The sequence below is a fragment of the Epinephelus fuscoguttatus genome, linkage group LG13 (assembly GCF_011397635.1).
Source record: "Epinephelus fuscoguttatus linkage group LG13, E.fuscoguttatus.final_Chr_v1".
NCBI lineage: Eukaryota > Metazoa > Chordata > Actinopteri > Perciformes > Serranidae > Epinephelus > Epinephelus fuscoguttatus.
This window is the reverse complement of record NC_064764.1, coordinates 9655782-9680878: the sequence shown is the minus strand read 5'-3', so window position 1 is coordinate 9680878 and position 25097 is coordinate 9655782. Positions and strand designations below refer to the sequence as shown.

The 25097-nt window shown below is 40.4% G+C and overlaps 1 protein-coding gene across 1 annotated transcript in view; it reads left to right on the top strand.

The window, feature by feature from the left end:
- Positions 1-25097, top strand: part of tmeff2a (transmembrane protein with EGF-like and two follistatin-like domains 2a) — a 152885-nt gene that overhangs the window by 9862 nt on the left and 117926 nt on the right. The window contains exon 2 of the mRNA XM_049594828.1: positions 8810-8919. Within this exon, the coding sequence (XP_049450785.1) occupies positions 8810-8919 (110 nt within the window). The remainder of the gene's footprint in view (positions 1-8809; positions 8920-25097) is intronic.

Genomic DNA, 25097 nt, shown 5'->3' with positions numbered 1-25097 from the left:
GGACGAGCCCCAGTGAATGTTAATACGATGGGCCCTAGTGCAAAATTTTGCATCTAGACTAGCTACAACCTGACATTGGACAACAAACATATTACCCAGCAATAATCAGTGCAAATCTGTATATGACAAAATACCAAATAAAATAAGAAAAATATTTATTCACTTAAAGATTCCTTTCATAGTTTGTTATTTTATAGTTTATGTAATGTACACAGTTTATTGTAGAGTATATTTCTACTGACTCTTTCTCATTAAAGAAAGAAGAAGAAAAGAAACCATGATGGAGATGGGTTTGCATTTAAGAGGGCGTAGATAGCAGTTGGCCTCACATGAGTTCTTTGAACATGGATGTATTTCTGAGGTGGCAATCTAAATTAATAACAGGAGCCCATTCAACACGCTATTGAAGGGTCTGCTCTCTCTACGGCCCCCGCATCCTATGGGCCCCTGTGCAACTGCACTCCCTGCACTGTCTGTATTGTACTATGTTCTCACATGTGAATGAATGAACTGGGGATGCCAATCTTAAAGCTGCTATTTTAAGCTCCAATTCTGAATCAGGGTTTAGTATTTAACAGTGATCACAGTGCCGCAGTATTTCCCATCATAATAAAAGATTGAATAAAGATTCATCGACTTACCAAGAACCTCTTTGATATTCAATACTTCCAAAACCTCCATCAAAAGACTTAGCTGCCAGATAATGACAATTATGGTTGATTTATGTCTTATGGTAATTATATTTCCTCAATTGGAAATGCTCATCTTTAAAGATAATTCAAATATGGAACAACATAAAATGTTGTGTAGTCATGATGTAAAGCTTTTGAGATTCATGCCCAAGTGTTGGAAGGAGAGAGGAAAGTGTTTTGCAACATTTACTGTCACGTCTCTGATTTCTTTTCTTTTGCTACACAAGCACTCTGTTTTTGTTGTTTTTGTAGACAGGCACTCTGTAGTTATAAGAACTGAGTTTCAGCTCAGAAATGGATCCCAGGTGTTGGGAGACAGAACAATAACAGTAAATGCTTTACTTTGTTAAATGGTGCGGATGTGGATGCTACACTCTCTAAAAACTCAATGGGTGTGCAGAGCTGTCAGGGTTAGTATCTTTATCTGCTCAACAAGGAAAGTGATTTGTCTTTGGACAAACCTAGAGGCTCAAGTAGGAAATGTAGACATTTGAAAAGGAGCTATTGAAGAAAAAAAAATCCACTTATCATGTTTAGATTTAAACTTCGCTCTGAGCTGTTTCTTACAATCACAACAAGTTTCACTCTGCAGAAAAATCTCCCTGACAGCCCTTATTTTAGTGCACGAGTTTTGCTCCTGTTTTATTGGCATAAAGAAATTGCTTTTTAACAACAGATCTTGTTAATAGTGATGTTGATGTTTTCCAAATGTATGCACTCCGATTGCAGAATTCAAAACAGCTGCCACTTGAGAGAATCTGAAAAATGACTGTGGCAATGGCCAAATTTGTATTATGGGTAAAAGACGATGTTCCTAGGATGATGAAAACTTACTTGCACATCAGGGTTGTGTGTCATTTATTACTGTGACAGTAACAACATTTTTAAGAATATTGCATTCCCTGAGCCTTTAACTGACAAGTATGAGAAATTGCCTTTCAGTCTGTACCAGTTCTGTAAATGTATATTTGTACTCGCTCTAAGGCAATCATTGTCATATAACTAATTGAGATTTGCACTGAATTTTCTTTGAAGCCAAAACCGTGTTGGCCCTGATGTTTCTGAGAGCTGATCTTCTGGGACATTTATTCTATTATGTTTTCTACTTGTTTCATTCAGAGGCTTGACAGCTTTAACAAAAGCTGATACGTCACTTGCAACCTTGTAAACAGTTCACGGAAACAATCGCTTTTTGTAATTCTAGTGTAGACAAAGTGCCTTTTTCATTTTATCTGTAGTTTTTGATGGTACTGTTGTTCATAAGGGTGACTCCATCTGTAACGAATCCCTTTAAGTTGTTTACAAGTGATACATGTATTTGTCCTACGGGAGAAGTCCAAGCTACACATCTGTTTCTTGGTACAGAAGACAGTTTAATGGCACAAGGAGGAGCCACGGTCTTTCTTTTTCCTTTAATTTTAAAACAATTCCTTTTTTTTTGTTGTTGTTTTGGTTTTCCATAGCCTGCTAGCCAGGAAACCTTGAAAAAGAAAAACTGAAATATCAGACTATCAAATCAGTAGCTTGGAGTAATTTCCCAAACAACAAAAACATTCCCCATCTTACAAAGAATCTACCAGCTGGTGTGAAATGGATCTGATATTTTCCTATTTATATACACCTAGCCAGTAGGATGATTGTCATCATAACAATCCCTTTCTCCCGTGGGTATCTCCATGCCAGTTGCCTGGGTGCCAATTTTTTTGTGGCTTTCCAGATTGCCTCGCATGGCCCTCTTTGGGCTAAGGGCTTTGTTCCATCCATGCACTCCAAGCGTCGAGACCTCTCATGTCACTGTTCTTGGCTGGATGATTGTATATTTGCACAGAGAGCTTGCACTTTATGGTCATTCAGGACCCTGGCAAATAGCAGGTTCATTTTAACATTGGGCCTCTCTTCCATGGGGTATTATTGCCTGATAGGTTGTTCCATGCCAAGGAGGGTTTTTAGAAGTGGAGAGGGGCATCGGCTATTACAGTTAGGTTACAGAAGGTGCTGAGTCTAAGTGTCTATTATAATAAGACTATCTATGAATAGAAAATAGCATTGTAAAATTCCTGGCTCGTGATGTTGAGGGGAAGAGGTTTTTTGTGACAAAGTCTGGCTGTTTTATACCTGTGAGATGTGGTTCATTTTAGGTTCATTAAACTTTATATATAGGCTGACAGCACTTGTAAGGTTTGGTATCGATTGCACCTGGACTATTTAAAATGATAAAGGTAGTTCCAAAGTGCTCTCATTTAATGAAGTCAAAGTGATTATCACTTATACAGTAAAACAGCAAATTTATTTTAGCTGTTTTTCATTGTGTTTTTGCTGTAGACTGTATAAAATAATCAACATCGCCACAATGACATCACCGATTGGTTTGAGGACTCCTGATTTTGAAGCTGTCACAGTCTTAGATTTCTTAGAGGACAAGAGAGTGTAGATAATATACATACACGCTAGCTGCTAGCTTGGTGAGCATGATGCCTGAACAGCTATGGTGATAATTCTAAAGCTAATGCTAATTATTCGCTAGTAAAAAGTGTTAAAACTATGAAATCAACATGTACTTATGAGTAAAACTGAATATCAGACGCCATAAAGGGTTTTTAGTACAATCAAATGCCCAACAAGACTTTTAAGGCAACCAGAATATTACGTATATACACAATAACTTTCATAAACTGGAAACACTGATTTAGCAACAGCTACGACTACGCCTATACTCTGAATCTGGGGTTACGCCATAGTTACGTTACTTAACAAACCTTGCTGCCTGAGTGCCGACTTGTCAATGGACAACACACCGATCACTCAAAGAGACCATGCCCTTATGTGTAACTTTAAGCCTTAGTAACATTTAAACAGGTGAGTAATATAAGGATTCATCCCCAGTTGGGTTAGGGTTAGGGTTACACAGGGTAATTAGTGATGGAGACCAAAACCATTTTTTTAAATTATTTTTTTCACCAGGCTGTAAACATGTTTATTTCTGCTGTAAAGTTCAGCATTTAACATGGATGTCTATGGGGGATTGACTCGCTTCTGGAGCCAGCCTCAAGTGGCCATTCAAAGCACTTCATTTTTTAGCACTTTGATGTTGGCTTCATTTTCCAGCCCTGGAAGTTGCCGCTTGCATTTTGCTGATGTAAATTGGATGGTGGCTGTTATTTTAATGGGACTATCTGAGTGATAAAATCTTGGCCAAGTATGACTAAAACATACTTCATAGCTACATGCTCACTCTATGTGGATAGTAAGAGTGTAACATTGTAAGACATGCTGCTTAAGTATCCTTCAGACTGACAGCGACATCATAACTGCTCCAGTCTGAGTTTTTAGCAAGCTAATTTGACATTTGTGTTTCCCTGAGGATGGCATGCCGAAGGAGAATATCTGTGTGAGATGAGTTAAGCACTCAATTAGGAGATTTTAGTTCACACTAGAGATGTCTGGTTAAATAAATTAAATTAAAATAACCTGAAATGTAATTATATAACTTTAAGAGACGTTTGTACCTTACTGTGTTGAATTCATTTTCACTTGATGTGAACCACATAGGTAAAATACTTTGCATACATAGCTTTAAACAATTTTCTCATGAGGCTGTAGAGCATGAACTGAGACAAATAAAGGAACAAACCGCACATTGTTCATCTGTTAACATCAAAGATAAGTATCTTTGCTTCAAATTCCAATTATACCACACATTCTAAACGTCAGGCTCTTCTTGAATTACAGTATTTGTCATATTTAATGCTTAATTAAACAATATATGAATGTTTAAAACTGCCAAGCCCAAATGCTCCTGCAAAGCCACAGCTGACGTAAAACTTCATCTTAGGTTTCAGTTAATTACCTTTAACAGCAGGCACAATAAGATGTAAGGTGTTGCATCTCTATATCCAGTCATCGGATCTGCCTCCACAGTCTTCTGTGTTCTTTTGCTGTGGTGCCCTTGTTGTGCTTTATTTGCAGGCATTGTTGGAAAACAGCTTTGTCATTTCTTCACATTATGAAATTTAAAGACGTTTTTGCTTATTTGTGCTAGTAGCACAGGCTGTTGTTTGTATTGTTTGTACTTTCCCTATGAAAAGTAAGGCATTATAATTCGCACAAACCTGTTATATGGGTTATGTGAATTACATTGGCTTATGTGAATTAGAGTGCATCAGGTGAATTATAGTCCATGTGGTGAAAAGTGAGGTTGATCATATGACCTATGTACTGCAAGCTGTTGTGTGTCATATGACAGGAGCATACAAAGATGTCAGGTGATGCAGTATCAAGCCTCCAGGAACAACACCGGGCTTTGATGAGTAGGTATACCTTCAGCCAGAGCAGCTCTGTGACCCACCCACCATGTAAAAAGATAGGTGGTTAAGACTGGGTTAGGGTAAGGGTTGCATCTTGCTACTTATAGGGGGAATCAGGTCTTCATGTATAATGAATTAGAAAGTGGATTACTGTGAGGTTTGCCCTCATATTTTTCATTACAATGTCGCATTGTAGCAGGGTTCAAATAACTGCCGCGTCAGTGTGTTTGTCAACTCTCTGTACTGGTGGTGGGCACAGTTTGTAGTTGTGTATCATGTAGGCTGCAAAGGGAACATGGCTGCAGCTATACATTGTCTCAGCTTTGAAGCCAATTTCACATAGTGGTCAAATTGTTCATGTGATGCCATTGGGCTCAAAAAGACTTTTATCATAGACTTACACTGTGAAAGAGGTCTCTGTAAATCAGTGGATACATTTTTTGAGTGTCACAACCCCCACGAAATGACTAATTTTACTATTGGGAATTTAATCCATTCAGACAAATTGGACATTTTGAAAGTCTAGAAGAGCTGAACAAGTAAATTATTTTATCCTCATTCAAGTTAGTGGAAGGCTAAACCGGAGTACCAGCATTATCCAGTTCTCTATATATCCATGTGTCATACAAAAGAGTGATTAAGTATGCAAAGGTAGGTTGTGGATGGGTCAAACAAACATGGGACTTTGACTCAGGAGACCACTGTTTGTATTTGTTGTGAAAACAAAAGTCAGTGTTGAGGTACTTAAAGTAACGTATATGCATAATGTCATGTTACATGCTTCGTCACTAGGCTTGTGCAGTACCTAATTTTCGATATGCTCATACCTTCCTGAAATTTCACCATGGTGTAAGTTTTGTGACGTATTAGTGCGCAGCGCTAGTCTCGATGTACAGACTCTACATCCAGTGAATGTAGAGTCTGTAGGCAAACCCCGGAGATCTTGCCTCCGGAAGAAGAGCGGAAGAGCCCTGGTTTCCGGTTGTAGGCTGTTTGTAGTCCGCGTGATATTGACCAATCACATTTGAGCTGGCTGCAGTTGTTACCAGGTTAAACGGTCTGTGCGGTGAACTAACGAGGCGGGACATAATTGGCATCACTGCAAACTCTGAATCCATTGCAGTGGTTCAGCATATTTACTTATAAACCGAAGTTGGAAACGGAAATTCGCCTCCTCCGCCCAAATCAAACCGGCATGCCAAAAATCGGGGGTCTGCCCCCAGAGGCTGTACCGCCGTCTGCCAGAAGTCAACAACCCCCTGACCAGTGAGTTCCTCATTTCCCTAAGCTCTCTGGGCTTTGACAGCACAATATGTACACAATAGACAAAATGTCAAGAAAGGTATATTTTACATCAGTTTTCCTTATTAAACAGAAAAATACAACTGTAAACCTTTTGAATTCAAGATTCTCTATTTCACCGAACTACAACTAAATTAACTGCCTCCTTAACTCACACTGAAACACTCTTTTTTTTAATGATATTTTTTTGGGCATTTTTTGCTTTTAATTGACAGGACAGTGAAGCGTGAAGGGGGGGAGAGAGAGACATGCAGCAAAGGACCACAGGCTGGACTCGAACCCGGGCCACTGCGGCAACAGCCTTGTACATGGGGCGCCTGCTCTGCCACTAATCCACCGACGCCCCACTCACACTAGAACACTCTTGACAGAAACAAAATTAAACTCACCAAAATGATCTTGGTTATTCCCATTAGTCTTTAAGTTAGTCCACTGTCCTGTCAATCACCAACCCTGGTTTGGTAGAAATAAACCCTTAAAAATATGTTGTTTTCCCCATGGTCTTTCCCTCTGCTGTTGCTGGCCAGCTGTTTACAATCCTGTAACGTTATCCCCACTACCACCAACTGCCTGTTCGAACAGTAGAGACCAGAGACTGACCTCTAGTGGCGCATGCTACATACAAAGACTTTGATAGAAAAAAGAGCACCTGTGTTTTTGATGGTAAAAATAATGCCGTCTGGATACTTAAATGACTTAGTGTACTATAATACTGTAATTCTGCCCAAGTCTAATTTTCATGTTACATTAGGTAGGTAACGTGATGACCATGAACTATGATTCCTTTTCAAAACCTAATTTAGGAAATGCTTTGAGAATGTGTTGTGCACGTTGTTAAGCAATATCATGCTTTGGAGGAAATGTGCATCCATAGTGACAGTTAAATTGTTAGAGACAAAGCTACAGTTAATACATTTTTTTTCTTTACCCTGCAAGTGCACTTGAGCTGAAGGTGACGAGTAGAGCTTGACCAATGGCCTTTGAGGGCTGACAGCAATTTTCACGTTTGAGTGTATAAGTTTGGTAACAACATATCTTCTATGTCATTGTAATCAACATATTCACGAAGAGTTTTGGCAAGGATCATTAAAATGTGACAGTTATATTGTTATCAATCAAACATTAACCTGAAATTAAAGACTATAAACACTGAACAAAAAAATACAACAACAAAGTGTTATACTTGGCATAAGGAAATGTTAGGGTTAACCACAAATAGCGAACCAGCCCATCATTCATGCATATACTGTAATTTTGTTTTGCATATCTGCAGATTGATGCAGGTACCAACATATCTGTGATAAGCTTATATAATTGGTATATCAGTCAGGCACCAGTGTCTCTTAAAGCTGATGCAGCAGATTTTATAGATGCATAATAATTACATAAGCGCACTAAGCGCTTCAAATATACACACTGTACAAACAAGCTGAGAATCAGAGAAATAAAAAAAAAGTCTCACAGTATTACAGGACTACACAACATCCCAAAACAGAGTGTAATCAGCCCCCTTCGTGTTATCATCAGGCAATTAGTAGTTCATCATCAAAATAACCACAGAGTATTTTTTCCTCATTAAATATTTCCCCCTTTACAACTGAAGTTAAAGGGTTTGATAAAATGATAATACTGGAAATGTTTTGCTCCTCATAAATTAACATTACTGTGGCCTGTGCCAGTATCTCCAGTATCATATCATAAAGAGTTTCACTTTTTTCACCAGTAATTTGAATTAGCATCAGCAGCATACTTGTAATAAAACATCAGCTTTGCTTTTTTCTACTTTTGAATTAACAACATTATGCTGTAGGGTAAATAAGCCTGCATGTGCACGGGGTTGCTTTTTGTAAGCAATCAGTTCAGGTAGACTAATAGCCCCGAGCTCAGTCTAGTCTCATGCCCATGTGACTCTTTGATTTGATTCAGGATACTTTGTTGGAGTCATTTGAGATCCCTAACGCAGGCTGAATCGGATCATATCCCAGGTTTGCCTCTCCAGGACAACGCCCCGGAGTCAGCCTCACTCTACACAAATACCAAAAACAAATATCACAGGAAAAAACTGAATAAATGAGCAGGGAAACAAGATGAATCCTTTCATACGTGGCAAAATGATGTGAATAATATGCTATGGCCTCTACAGTCACCAGGTGTCACCCCTGTTGAACACCTAGGGAGATTGGACCAACGTATTACACAATGCTGTCCATCGCCATCATCTAAACACCAAATGGGGAAATAGATTTTGTTTGTCCCTCCAGTAGAGTCCAGAGACTGGTGTTTTTTGAATGTATTTCATCATTTTGGCAGCTAAGGACAAGACTATGTACTAGTATTGTCTTTTTAAAGTGCACAGTATGTGATCAAAGAGTGTATTGTGCTGTGGGAGCCATGACTAATGGTGTACACTCATTATGGATGACCCTGGATGGGGTTCAGGTCAGAGTTGCCTGAGGGCTGAACAGAGAAACACTTTGTCACTGATGTCTCTTGTTGGCTTTGGTCCTCCAGGTTTTGATGACCGGGACACAGACCTGTTCTTGTGCGACACCAACACATGCAAGTTCGATGGGGAGTGTCTAAGAATCGGGAATATGGTGACATGTATTTGCGACTTCAAGGTAAGACCTGGGATTTTTTTTTTTCCTTTTGAGATGCATTTGGTGTCAATGACTGTTGATCAAACCCTTCTCAGAACAGAGATTGGCCAACCATAGCTTAGAAACTGTAACTAATTAGGCCTGTCAAGCATTGGATTCCTCAGTACGTTGAAGCAGTGTGCACAGAGTTGTAGAAAGATCAATACTCTGCATTTAGTTAAGAGTTTGAAGGGTGGAAGAATTGGATTAAATAGGTATTTATCTTCTCTTGCAAAAGATGCAGAGGTTAGCATGACTAACTGGCTTACTGCCTAATGAAGTGTTGCTTCCAAGGCATTTTCAATATTAGCTATATTAGTATGTGGGGTTACAGGAAAACCCACACACAAAAAACCCTGTTCATGACTTCCATATCCACTGAGTAGTTTTTCCTCCATTGTCTCGAACCAGGTCCTGAATGCTTGCAGAATGTAGGCTAATGTTAGCAACTTTGTATTTTGCTTTAATGACACTCTGGCAACCCCAGCCAACATTACCAGAATTACATGTTAAATTTGTCAAACACAGTGGTCAGTCCTCATCTTAAAAACCTTTTGTCTTGTTGAGTGTGATTTTCATTAATATGAACAAGACAGATGTCAGCCTGCAAAATTGACAGTGGCTTGCTTGAAATGCCAAGTCTGCTTTTTTGTTTCAAAAATTGTAGTTTGGCTCACAGGATGTAGACTGCTGGTATACGCCTGTTGATGGCTGCCAAGCTCAGATGGAATTCCCCTCCCCATACACTGCTTGTTGCCAATTTGAAAATCCCTGTCACTCCATGAAACTAGTCTTGCAAAGCCAGACCTGGGTCCTCACTTCGTTTTAGCTCTGTGCGTGAAACAACAACCTCTTAGCTAGCAACCTAGGATGGCTTTTAATGTTTTATATGGCTTTTTCTTCTGCAGGGATCAGTCATTTAAAAGCCAGGGCTCAGCTATCCACCAAAAAAGGGTTCCCTTCTAATTTTTGCAAGAGCACAGTCACTCTGTTGTGGGCTTAGACAGATGATTGTATTTCTTCAAACCAATAACAAACAACATTTTTTCCCTTTAGTGTCGAATTATGATGGCTTCAGCCAGATGTTTCTCCAGCTCTGGCAAAATGTGATACGAAAATTGTAGCTGTGGGCGAACGGCGTGCATCAAAAAATATGGCCCGCTTATTTTCAATGTACAACCCCAATCTGATGGCTAGACACATGTTGGCGCTCCTGGACGCGCTGCCCCAAAGCACTTCACGCCACTGTTCTATTTCCGGCATTGCCACCCCTGGAATTAAATTTCCTCCCACTCGCTCTCTACTGACTCCCATAGCGGCTCTTTTTCTCTGCTCCTACGGCAGCTCAACTCCTCTCCTCACCACTGATTTATAAAGAGAAATCTGCAGCTGTCTTGTGTGTGAGGAAGAATGGATGAGAAGAGACTTGTTGCTGAGGTCAAGAAATATCTAAATGATCCACAATCCCATCATCATAAAGACAATGACCAAAAAGCTATTGCTTGGCGAGTCAGAGCTCTGGAGATTGACTCTTCAGATCAGAAACCAAGTTTGATTTAGGAATGTCTGCACTTTATTTTCAGCTAATTCAAAGGTGAAGGAAATACAGATCTGTCAGTAAAAGGAGTAATAATTTTGCATGTTCGTCTCTTGATGAGCTGAGGGCGACACTTAATGTGCTGCAGCAGTGTTTTTAGATTTAGTCAACAGTCAGTCGAGGAAGCTGAGAGCTAGTGTTGTGGTTTGCCATTTACTCGTACCTGGTTTTGTCAAGAAGTTCAATCATCTTTTTATCTCATAAATTTGAGTTTAGCTGAATATATGGAAATGAATGTGTGGTTGTACAGTGCATTGACAAAAGAGAAGAGGCATGAAAGATAGGAAGCTTAGAGATGCACGTCCTGGACATCTTACTAACAACATATGTTACTGTATCTAGTTGAAACTTAAAATGATTCACATGTCAAGTGTTTACACAGTGTGATTCACAGAACTCTGAAGTGCTCTTGAAGAAGAAAAACTGGCCGTAGATTTAAAAAACTCTGCCAAGTGCAGCATATGTTAATAAAAACATATGTTACTGGAGTGGAAACCTATGCATTCAACGGTAATATATTATTAAAGTGAAACAATATTTTCAAAGAGCTATATATATATAATCAGCTGGATCGAAGTCCATTGTCTTGATTGGACAATATTAGCCCCATGAGAAGGTGGTTTATGGCTCCTTGTGAAACCCCATGTCACTACCCTGGACCACTGTATGCTCTCCACATTCATAAACAAGACTGCCACTTATGAGACCAAAGACTGAAAGGCCCTCGTTAATGGCATAAATCTGGGAAATTATGCTGTTCTTGATAATGACTCATACTTAACTTTACGACCAGACCCATAATAAAAAAGGACCAAACCAGTCAGCCGAGTATTGATTTTGGTATAACGTTTGCAAGCTCTGCCGACTAATATGCTATGCAGAGCCCTGGATAAATGAAGCCACTGAGATCTGAAGACGTAGCATGTGTTCTCATCCGTCGCTTTTATCAGTACGTCATCAGCGCAGCCAGGCACTAGGCAGGCTGACACTCGATTGGTCACCAGCTTTTATCTCAATTTCGTACTTCCCTGGGAGCAAACGTTAACAGAGGCCTGTAGATAAATGACATTACAGCTCCATTCCTCTTCAGGAGATCTCACACTGATACTGCTGTCGCTGTGCACTGAGGCGCTCTCTCTGCTCTGAGAAAAGAGCAGGTCATACCACAATTTCTGGCTTAATACCATGGATCTGAGGTCAACTCATCTATGCATCTTCTGTTTGTTTGTGGGGAGGCTTCCTTTGTTTCATCAGTCAACATAAACATGACCTTCCTAGCCTAGCAACCGTTGCCGTGCCCTGGAATAATCAGTCACTCTCAATCAGTGTCAAATAAATAGGTCCAACATTTCTCTCCTGTTGGCAGTTCATTCAGGACTGTCAGAGGAGACATGAAAGTTGTATAAATTCTCATCTTGGATAGGTTTTCTTTGTTCTAACAGAATCTATCGATGCGTGCACGCACACTCTCACACACAAAAAACCCGAAGGAAGAGACATGCAAGGGGCTCTGTGAAGAGGAAGTGAGTTTGATGTGGTGGAATCAATGGACACTATTCATTGCCAAGATGCATTAGATTCGTCTCACACTGGCTCTTGAAAGAGCCAAGACTTTCACTCACTAACCGGAGTCAAACTGCTACAAAGCAACTTATACTCTCTTGTACCTGAAAACAAGTTGCTTTTTTTGTCAACCAGCACCATACCCTGACTAATCACGTAGCATTTCTTTGTAATTCATCTCACAACAGCTGCTGGGGAAAAGCTATTGTTGCCAGTTTGGGTTTGTTAATGTCAGGTCATGGTGCTGATTCCCAAAAGAGTCGTCCATTCTAAAAATATGTGCGCTCATGGCGCTGTGAAACACTTCAACTAAAACCGTCCACCAAAGGGTATATGGCACATTTCATTGCTTTCTGTAATGGTATTTTGTAAATATTCTTGGGGTTTGGGAGTCACTGGAATTGTTTCTCATAACACACAAACTGTACACAGCTCTCTTGTGTGCAGTGTTTGGTACAGAAGACCTGTTTCTTTTCCAGATGAATACAGTTTAAATAAAGGAATCCCATACATGCATGTTTTCATTGTTTGTCCCAGTACTTCTTGTTGCTTCTTCGTACCAGCTGCGATAACGTCACGATGGCTGGTGCTGCTTTCACCTTGTGAGTCTGTGTGTGTGTATCATCATGGCAAAAGGTGATCCTGGTATCACCTACTATAGCAAGAACTGCCACAGAGGCTGTTTTTAGTATTTTGCTGGATGTTTGGATGTCTGTCTCTCTGTCTGTGGTCAGATTTTGTTGATGTAGTAACATTGCAACCATGCAAGATGCAGGGGGAGCTGGAGCCCAACTTTATACCCCAGGATTGTGGATACATTTAGTCCATAACTTAGTTACTTTTTGTCTCCTGATAATTAAGTTGGCTACTGTGACATTACTGGTGAAGACATAAGGTTACTGAAATGTGAATGCTGTTTAGTTGTGCAACTTATTGGTGCAAGTTCATTCAAGGAGGGTGGTCGAAGGAACCCGTTAGCCAATCAGCAGCAACATAATCCCATGCAGGTCTTGAAATAGGACTTTGCATTAAAACAGTATGGTATGATATTTATTCGAATTTGAACTTTTAAATCATAATGCTAAAAGACAGTTTCAAAACATCTGTGACACAAGTTGCCCTTAAGTTATCATGTATTGTTTATCACATCTTTTTCTAAGTGATTTATTAAAGACAGTCTGCCAGCTATAAGTTAAAATGTTGAACAGTAGAAAAAATCATGAAAATGAATTTGGAAGATAGATTATTGGCAAAAGACATGAGCGAAGCATCCAATAAAATGTGTGCCAGCTGCACATCTTTTGAAAGTTCAACTGGCAGAAACGAGTCTTGATGTAGATAATTTTTTTGAAAGGCATTCAAGTCATAAAGGGCAGGGACTTGGACAACTGGGATAGATGCAGCAGGTTTGTTTACAAATGAGAGGCTACATTGCAGCAGATTGTGAGTGGAACATTGGTGAAAACGTCCCAGGTTTAAGGAGACTCCTGTGGAAGATTCCGCAGATGAATGGGAGACAGATGTGAACACAGCAGATGTAAGTAATGTGATGGGTCATTTATGTCAGGATTACTTACAGCTCAGTGCTGCTGACAACAGGCCAAACAGTACTTCCAGTCTTCCAGATAGGATGGATTTAATACGTGTCAATAAAATGAGTACAAGAAAGTTCAGCCAGTCACTGCAAATTCTTTTTCTATACTTGGCAGCAGTAACCTCACACCAACTTATTTGTCCTGATATAGAATGCCTGAATAATGTCTGCATGGGGTTTGGTTCACAGTCAGGGCACAGAGTTGTGGCACCAGAGACACAGCCTGCTGCCTGGTAGGATATCTTTAGGTTTGACCTCAGAATGATGCTGCCTTGTTTTGAACGTTTTGCAGAATAAAGACAAACACACTCATATGTAGGTAGTGATTCACCGGGTCATGGTGCTGTTGTATTATTACCCAGCACTGCTGGATGTTGACTGTGGCGTGGTAAAGGACATCCAGCTTGTTTGTTAGGACATGTTGTGACAGATCAGTTCATGATACCATGCTGAATGATGATGCTGATTGTCACTGAGGCCAAATGATGATGATAAATGTTTGTGTTTATATAAGAATCATAATTATGAAGAAGAGACAGTGGTGGTTGACATGTTTGTGATATAAAGTCAGACACATTATAGTAATAGGTTGGATCTTTTGAAGAGGGGTTGTATGAGGTATGATCAGTTTTATTACCTATAGCAGATCGTAGTCAGCATGCAGGCAGGAGTGCCGACACGGAAGCAAAAGAACGTACTGCGGTGGACATATTTTAGCCACCTTAAAAAATCTGTATTAGTTTAAGTGTACGATATATTGAGAATGTTTTTACCACTTTAACTTGCTGTCAGACAGACTTTTCCAATGTGGAATGACTTCAGTTCTCCATCTATACTCTCGGTAAAGCCACCAGATTCCATTGAGTAAAACAGTAATTTAACCTTCCTGAACTCAGGAGCTGCTGGTCTACTGCTGCCTCGATCATGTAGTTTGTTTGTCTTGTTGTGGTACTTTGGTGAATCCTAACTCACCACTTTGATGGCCAAAATCACACAGTAACACAATAAAAATAACTGATTGAGGCAGCGGTAGACCAGCAGCTCCTGTGTTATGCAATGTTAAGTTAGCATTTTTCTCAATGGAATCTGGCTTTCAAGAAGGTAATATAACGTCTTCGGTTCCCCTTTGGAAATCATTGTCTGATGGGAGGGTAAAACCGTGGAAAATATTCTTAGTTTAGTGTACACTTAAACTGATTTTTTGAAATGGGACTTTTTTAGGGCTGCCCCTGACTTTGAATTTTTTTACTCGACCAATAGTCGTCATTTAGGGCCGTTAGTCGACTAGTCGCCCGCATGTTTACGATATTATTTTCATGATTAATGATATATTTTGGGCGGGGCAACACAATGGTTTGAGCTGAAGGTGTGAGAAAGAATAGTATCAGTAACATTGTTAACACTGTGCTACATTACAGAGAAATACAAAACCGTACTGATGAGCCTTCATTAATATAGGCCTATATTTTATCTACAAGTGCACGCCACACACTGTTAATGACGCTGCCGGCAAAGCAGTAATGATTGTGCTAAATGGCTAATGGGCATGTAGCTACTGACACGCTTCAGATGATACGTCATGTTTGTAGTCGACCAATGAAGATGAGTTTACATATGACCCTGAGTTCGTCCTTCACCTTCTCAAAATGATCCCACACTTTGGATCTCCTGCCCGACATGTTATTAGCCTGTGTAATGACCGCAGGTACCAGCCCTGGAAATCAACATGACTCCTGTTTGACTGCTGAGCGTGGCCACTCAGTCTACAGCGGTTCATGGCTTAGCTTCCGTATCAGTACTTCAGCCTGCTTCTCCAAACTGGGGGCATGTCGACTGACATCCACTGTAGGTAATTCACTGACTGTGTATAAGTACCTCATATGACCCCACTTCAAAAAATCTTGTACCCCTTTAAGCCAAGTGCTCATGAATAATTGACTCATGTTAGAAAACTCGGAAACCAGCATTACTGTATGTGTGCAGTGCCATATTTATATATATAGAACTTCAAATGACTATTACAAATAATTCACAATTGCTCAGGTAAATTCCATCATTCTGCTGGTAAAAATGCAAAAGGCAATAACTGTTGTGACTGCAGGCTCACAGAATGTGGTTTCACCCACGTTCACAATGCATTAAACAAAATATCTACCACAGTGTGAGAGTGCAGGAGCGTGTTTAAATGGTAGTTAAATTTAAATGAAAAGGCAATAAAATCAACATAACTCAGAGAACTTTATGTCTCTTCCTTTGGGCTATTTTTTTTTAAAACGCAACAGCCCTAAAGATTTCACTTAATGCTGCTTCAAGTAGTGTCTTAAAACACCATTGCAGCCATTGATTTTGAGTCACAAAAAATTAATTGTACGTTTAACTCTTCGCTCAGTGGCAGTCTTGATGCTCATATTGTAAAATGAAGACTTCCTTTGGTTGGGCCCTAATCATTGTTATTACATTTAAGACTTTGCTCACCAGAAAGACAACAGCATCGGTTCTTCGTGAATACTAAAAACAACATATTTAGACCTAACTGACCGGTCGGCATGCAAATAATGTATGCTTTCTTTCAGCAGCAAAGAGAGAAGTAACACAATGTTGATCTGCTGAAAAAGATCTTAGAGAGGAGGTTTGGGTGGGTGGCAGACCGCTGTGCACATTCTGTCTCCTACCGACTGTTAACATTGGTCTCTTTTAAACAATTTCCATCATCTTTCCCTATTAACTAATTAGTTTTAGTTGCTCACACTTAACTTCTTTAGCCTGTGTTGTCAAATAGTTTGAATGATTTATAGTACATTTACAGAAAGCCTGCCTTTTCAAAATGTTAGAGATGTTAGCTCCAGGATACAACTAATCTCGCTGGATTTCACAGCTAAATCTGGTGTTCAGTTTCAATCATTTCATTTCCTGCCAAAAAATGCCTATGGTTATATAATTCAAAATGAAAGCTGATTGCAGATAAACTGTATGAGTATATGATATGTAACAAGAGACATTTAAGTGTTTCCATCAGTATTTATTACGGTCACTGTTCTTTAAAAAAAGAAAAGGATCCGTATCACAATTTTATATGCACAACTGTTACATCATATTTTTTTAAACTCTCAAGTATCAGTGTCAGTGTCTGCCTTAAAAATCCAGTACTAATCCAGTTATAGTCTGCATATGTAGACGTGTGATCACATGTTAAGTTGGTGTACATTGTCATGAATTGTTGGCTGCACACACACTTCCACACCAGAACCTGACGGACGTGGGCAGATGAGTAAATTTACTTCACGTGGACCCTCGCGGCTGCACAGACTGGGAATGTATCATTCCAGCTTATGTAACATTAGTTCACACATTAGCGGGTTAAAATCATCCCTCTACATGCAGACAGTATCCTCTGACATCCTAATATGCATCATAATGTACATTCAGTCAGCATAGCATAGTTATTGACTTTATATAAAAGATAATGTTGGCAGCACATTTGGCCTTCAATATGCTCCCTGCTGGTTGTTTGATGTGGCTGCTATTCGCTGTAATGCCTGACCTCAAATTGCTCTCCCGCCTTTCACTGCCGGAAGCCGTCTAATGTTTGGGTTGTGATGGCTGGACTGCAGAAGCTCGCAGCACTTCAAAGAGGGATGAGAGCTAATGTGGGTTCATATGATGTTGATGGGAGGGTGTGGAAGGGTAGCGCGTCCTTCATATTGCACTAAACAAGGACCTGTGAAAATGCTTTGGTACACACCTCTCAAAAACACACTCAGGCCACAAATGTTTGTACTTCACTCCCGCTCCCTCTCCTTCTCCCTCCACCTTCCTGTCTCTGACTCTCCTCTCACACAAAGACACACACACACACACACACACACACACACACACACACACACACAGACACCCTCACATCCACACAATTATGTAAAATAATGAAATACCTATGATTACACAGATACACACACATTCACACAGGCCCAGGTGGCACTGACACCAGCTTCTGATGCAGACCCCATTCCATATATTTGCATTCATTTATCATCCTTTTATCCAGGGCCATGTGAACGGACTGGGACTGAGATTCTGAGTAACGGTGAATTTATTTCCTGATGCTGGCCCATATAAGCTGCTGCACTTGGGAGCTGTAACAGCAGGGAGCCCCACAGAGATGATGATGAGCGTTCATCTGTGACTAAGGTGACAGAACGTAAAATGCCAACCTCATCTCGGGGTTGCTTATCAGACTTTTCATAAAACTGAATGCAGCTTTGTTTTCACACTGTACAAAATCAATTACAGGCGCTGATAGTGAGTGATGATGAGATTGCTGAAGAGGGACCTTCACTTTATTTTGAAGTCACAGCTAACGGCTAAATGCAATTGGATAAGCCCTACTAGGTGAAAATAAGTCATTTTTAACAACATTTTTGCAGTTTAATTGTTTATGGCCACATTTACCCCAAGGTAAAAAGATCCCTCTTATATTACATTACGAAGAAGCAAGTCTTTCGATAGCATCCACAGGCATAACAGTCATTTCTGTAACATTAAGCTAATCTCATATTGATTAATAAATAGCATTAAATGCCTTGCTGTTACCTGACCTTAGTTGGAGCTTCTGGTTTTGCTAAAAACAAAACAATTATTGTAAAATGCTTCCTGCCAACCGTATCACTGCGCAGAACAAATATACACATATATATGTATGTTTTGTGGCTCTTTGAGTACTACAATCTGAGTGCCATCTAGCTGCATTATATTCAGAAGAAGGCGGATATCTCTATGGCCGCTTTCTGTAACACTCGGTGAGTCACACCTAAACAATCTAGACTGATAAACAGCACTACAGGTAAGAGGAAAAATAGTCTATGTATTTTTGATTTTAAGAAGTGGCCCTGTCCCAGAAAAAAAATGAAATAAATGATATTACTGTCATTTTTAGAGCATTTTCAATGCTTAAGAATATTCATATTGGAACTGGAGTGAAAAAAACAAATTTTTAAAAAAATCAATTAACCATTCATTTTCAGTAACGACTTATCCTGTTGGGGGTCGCGGGGGGCTGGAGCCTATTAGAGTCGATACTGATACCAGTATCGGAAATGCCTCTGATAGTGCCTAAAATGCGGTATAGGGTATCGGCAATGACAGCCTATGACCAATCCGATACCATGTAATGCCTCACGTCATTATGCATACGCACGCTACAGGCGAAATGAAACGGAAATGGAGCGGAGTTTAAAAAGCATTCTACTGTAGCCTTTAAAATGTCTTTTTTACCAAATTGTGTGGCTGCACTTTAACCTGTGTCTTGATCTGTGTCAACACTGGATAATAATAATAATAAAAAAGTTTTATGGCATTCATTCATTCTATTATGTATTTATTTCTTAATATTTTACATAGAGTTTTAGGAGTTGAGACATACAACAATTCAAATCCCATCCATTTTTATTTTACGTGCTGGTATCGGATCGGTACTCGGTATCAGCAGATACCTAAGGTCCAGGGATTGGAATCGGTATTGGGAAGGAAAAAGTGGTATCGGTACATCTCTAGAGCCTATCCCAGCTGACATTGGGCGAGAGGCAGGGTACACCCTGGACAGGTCACCAGAGTATCACAGGGCTGACACATAGAGACAAACAACCATTCACGCTCACATTCACACCTATGGGCAATTTAGAGTCACATGCATGTTTTTGGACTGTGGGAGGAAGCCGGAGTACCCAGAGAAAACCCACGCTGACACGGGGAGAACATGCAAACTCCACACAGAAGGGCTCCCACACCCTAGGGTTCGAACCAGGAACCCTGTAGCTGTGAGATGACAATGCTAACCACTGAACCACCTTGCCAATTGTTAATATATACAAGAGGGTATATGTGAAGTCATAGTACATTTATAGGACTAGCCCAGTAATACTCCATTTGAGATTTAGCACAAAATGTATCCAACAAAATCAAAACCAAGTTATGTCTCTTGCAACTAATAGACAAGCTTAGCGTAGCTCCAGGAACACCTCCATAAACCGCTCCATAATCCGATGTGCTGCAGTCGGTTGCCGGGAATGGACGGCCTGGGAGCCAGGCGGTTTGCTGGTGGATTTACCGAGTGGAGGACGAAGTTGTTAAAGGGGTAAACTACAAACAACAGACTTTGTGGCTCGTTGCCAGGGGTTGGCAGGCTAACGACTGTCAAGACTGTGTTTCACTCCAAAAGTGCAGCTGCAGGCTACCGGTATTCTTATAATGGTTGGGAAAACTTTGCTGTTTATTATGTCATGTTGGCAAAAATGTTGGTGACATTCCTACGTAAACAAACATTTAAACGTGAGAGGGAATATCAAAGTCAGCAAAAAGATTGAGGTCATATGTCATACGATAAGTCGATAGCATAATTATTGTGATAGGCGAGGTGGGGGTGAACTGTCCCTTTAAAATTTTGATGCATTTCATCAGTCGTTCTCACACCGCTACAGGCTTTCAACATTACAAATAAATTTAAAGAAGGATAACCTCAAAAAAGGAAAGGTTTTGTTGTTGAATTGGTGTTGAATGGTGAATAACTTCAATTCAGTGCTACATTGTTGTAGCCATACAAATGAATGAAGTCCTCTTTACAATAAGATAAGCACTGGATCCTTTCATCAGTATTTTGCACAGCATAATCCTCTTTACTCCAGTTCTTCAGCCCTGAATCTCCTAAACTCATTGCCACTTCTGCCATGCTCTCATCTGTGTTTTCCCAGTCACTCTTCCCGTGTATGTGGCCCTCTTGTTATTTCTCTGTGCTTGTAGGAGAGTTGTGAGCCTTTGAACTGTTGAAGTTCAGTTCACCCCTAGTGGTTTCTCTCCATGCAAATAGATTTAATTTTATCTGCTGAGGTTTTGAGATATCCATCTGAGATTTCTGCTGCAACTGCAATATAATGGGGGTGAATGGAATTTTGTAGTTCTTAGCATTTTGTTCTGCTTCGAAATGATTGAAACGACTTTAGACTAAAAAAAATACTCTCTGTGAAGATCTTTGGATTATCCTGTGTCGTTTTGGAAAGGTTACTGAGTTTAATTTTTCACTACTTTGAGGAGGACAAGTGAATCCATTCTCCTCCGTTTTATTGGAGTGGCGGCAGAAGTATCCGAGTTGCATATCTGAACACCATGGCAGGGTAAACCAAAACGATCCGCAGGGCCAAACACCAACTGTGAGAATGTGTGTTTGCCTTTTTTGTAATTTGGGTCAATTAATTGTTCAGGTTCTTGCATCTCTCCTGTCAGAGGTGTCTGTGGTGAGGCACCACCGCCTCTTGTCTTTGCATGATAAATATACCAATTAAAATCAGCAAGACAAGTTAGCACAGGAGGCAAGTTTCTGAGCCACATATTTTTGGTCTGAATATGTGAGAGCATGCAGCTCAAACAAGGCAGGTGATGATGAAGGAATGAAGTATTTGACACATGCTGGTCTGCTTCACGGAGTGAAGTGCTGACATAATTATGTTTGTGTAACGTGCTATTATGTGATATTTACTATACTGCTAATTTCTTTCTGACAGGGATAGATAATTTCTTTATTTAAGTAAGAAACAGCATGTATAAGGCCATGATTGGACAGAGCACCTTTTAGCAGCCTGGGGTGTTTTTCCATCTAATTGTTTTCAATGAGAGTGAAGCGTTTTGCTAGCTACTTTTATGTTGCTGTGCACCTTGCATTTTTCCACTTTATGGGTGTTGTGGTTTTGCAGGAGCGCCCTGAATGCCTCGACTTGGAAAAACTTAGAACAGAAATGCACCAGACGTCATTTGCCTTTTTTCCCATTGTCCAAGAGGTGGGCCTTTTGTGGTGGTGATGACAACAAACTAGGTGGCAGTTGCTGGAAACCTGCAGCTATCTGACTTTACCAACCATAGTACCTCTAAACAGGGGCTACTGTTGTTCAGAAATGTCTAGCAGCTTGCCTATGCTAATGATGAAAGCACACTTTCATCATTAGCATAGCGATTAGCGTAAGACAAACCATGTACTAAAATTAGTACAGTTTAAATTAAAACAACCTATCCAATATCTAAGTTACTGCCCTAATTTGCCTCAAGGCCTGTTATATTCTGTTCAGAACACGGTATCAACAGTTGGTAAAGTCATATAGCTTCAGGGATGCAACAGCCACCATTAGCTGCCTGCAAAAAAGTGGTCTGTCTGATTGTTGCTGGAGTTTTGCAACCTGCAAATGTGGTCTGATCGGGGACCAAACTATAAGCTGCATGAATGTGTACTAAGCTTTAGAGTACAGTGGCCCCTGAGGTACAAAGCTCAACATTGAACTGAATTTCTCCAGTGTTTGTACAGTGAAGTGCTGCTGCACTACAGTTTTGGGGGAGAAGAGGTGATATTCTTTGTATGCCTTTGCGCCGGCAATAGCTGTGGCCAGGGGCATTATGTTTTGCACTGAGAATAAACTGATTAGAATTTGGTGGTCGTAGGTCAAAGGTCAAGGTCAGTGTAACCTCACACACTTTTGGCCATAACTCAAGAAATTTTATTCTGATTATGACAAAACTTCACACAAATGTCTAACAGGGTATAATGATAAAGTGATGACATTTATATCCAAAAGGTCAGCTTCACTGTGACATCATAATAATATGCATAAAACACTTTTCTAGCCATTATTCCATGACATAAACAAACAAAACAAACATAAGGGGGAGACATTTGGTCATATACTGAATTGGTGACATTAATCTTGGGTACACTGAAACTGTGCTGATTGTATAGATCTGCTGTGCTGCCGGGGGGAGATGTGTGTGAAGCATTCATGTTTTCACGACATGGCTGTAAACTGTAAGAGAAACTTGAGTGGTGTGTGGAGACGTACAACTGCAGGGCGGTAACTCTGGTTTCCTAATAGAATAGAATTTAATGCAATATTTCTTTAACAGTTATTAATTTTTTTTATTATCTGTTTATCTACACAGTAATTATTTTGCTAGTGAATTGTCACAAAATATTAAAAATTTCAATCATTCAAAGGTGATGTCTTCAAATTCCATGTTTTATTGTGTTGTTTGTTTTAATGTGTTTTGTTAATGTGTTTGGTATGTAATGCATTCACTTGAGACAAAAAAAAATCTACTCAGTTTTTCTAGATAATAATCTGGCAAATTCTTGTTTTTCTGAATAAACTCCATTAATACCTCCATTAATTCAGAAAAATCAGCGCAGATTTTTATCTATTTATTTATTTTTTTAATGCATTATGCTATCGTAGTTTTGCATCTCAGGGTTGCCGGTTTCAAATAGGTGATTATAACCACAACTTGATTTTTTTCCCCATTAATCTTGATTTAAATGTGCTCAAGGGAGGCTGCTGCTTTACACTTCAGCTCTAGTGCCAAGATATGCTGCATACGACGTACATTTATCAGTGACAGAATTATTTCTCAAACATTTGGGCTTGGAGCTGCCTTTTTCATTGAGACTATTTCGTCAAGTCGGAGAAGAGAGACACGGGACTTGGGGAGGAATTGTGTCGGCCGTCTCTTCTGAAAAACGGAGCGTCTGTGTCAGCTCCTCTGTGGCTCTGGCTAGCCTGTCAGACACTATTACAGAGGAGCCTGTCTCCTGTGACTCGGCTGGGGAGACTCCGAAGGGACTGGTGGGCTAGGCCCTAATCAAGAGAAGACTGCCAAGCGGTTAAAGAGCAGAAGCACAAGCCAGCCACCTCCCAGTCTCCCTCTATCTCTCTCCATCTTCCCGTTGTCACAGTAACTCCCGTCTCTTCCATTACTCTCTGTCTGTCTCCTCCTCTCCCTCGCTTGTCCAAATAGCTCACCCTCCCTTGTTTCTATCCTCAGCTACTCTCTCTTTTGCTCTCCTTCCATGGGAAGGACTTGACCAGTGTTCGTAAACAGGGCAGGGCATCATGGGAGAAGAGTTTGTCACTTACTCAGACAACGTTTGACAAACCCTCTGTCCAGGCGGTCTGCGGAATACAACACAGTGTCAGGCACAGAACAGATTTGTCACTCTGACGGCACTCCTTGGGGATCTATTGTTGGTTTGTTGGTTCTTTTCCCGTTCACCTTCTCTGACATCAACTGCTTCTCAGTGTCAGGGGTATGGTGGCATGGCTCTGCTAAAGTTTTTCTGAAGCTGGGCCTGTGGAGCAAAGCACTTGTCTGTAACTCTTCTTGGGTTGGTACAAACTCCAATGGTAGTCAAGGCCAATCTCTCTGAGAAAGTTTGATATAATAGATTCATATAATTGACCCAACTCTGCCAGCGACCATAATCTCAGACACACCAGGCCACTTCTTTTCATCCTCAGTAAGCCATCATTAGGGTGCTGGTTGTTTCCACATGAAAGGTCAGTCCCCAAGCATGAGGCTAATGATCTGACACATACCTGTTCCAACACAGTGACACAGGATAAACCAGGTTGACCTAAATGGGCTTTACACATGTTATCCAATTTTGGCTTTGTGACCCCTCTCCCAGCCAACACAGGTGTCAGTTTTTGATTTGAATGGATGAATGAGTGACGGTCATTTTTTACAATGCCCTGTTATTACCCACTTGGCTACACTACATCTACATCAATTGCAAGAGCAGTGATATGCCTGACCCAGTCTTGTTTCAAGGTGCATGGTTCTCCATTGGTCCTTGAGGGCATTCCAGGGGGTCTCAAGAAAAATTAGGTATAGTTTACTTTGTATTTAATCATACTTTCCAACACTGGGTTGTGAAAAATAGGGAGATTTTTTTCATCGGTGTATCGGCCCAAGCAACAAGGTTCCTTCGCAGGGTGTGCGTATAATTGTCGTCATTTCTTGCCTTGTAGGCTATTTTAAACCTGATGAAGGAAACTTGTTCTGAAAATGTTGTTTCTTTGATATTCAATAAATGATTCTGTTTACCATTGAGGACAATGAAAAAATTAGCAGTTTTAATTGTTGAAATGAGTACCAGAAGGCTAAATAATAAGGCGGCTACACTGCAATGCATTTAGTATGCAGTATTTATTGCACATCAAACTAAAAAGTGTGTGCCACTGACTGTGCCACCCTCGGAGGAGTGTCACGCCAAGGCCACACCGCCCGCAGATAGGCTCAATTTCCTTTCGGCACACATGTTAACCGATTGTGTCATCCACACTGGCTGTGCCACGCCGCGCAGCTCCGTGGCTCCGTCGTTTCGGCGTCTGGTCTATTTTCAGCGTGAGCCGCAAGTGAATGTGTCAAGCCGGGTGACGGAGACAACAGTTGGGAGCAGAACTGCTTTTCGACCACCTATCCTTCCTATCCTTCACTATCAACAACTGTAAAACAATAGAATTCTCGTCTTAATAATATCTAATTTAGGGTTGCTTGACAACAGTGGTGGATGGTAGTCAGGACGGGCCCCGGTGCACGTTA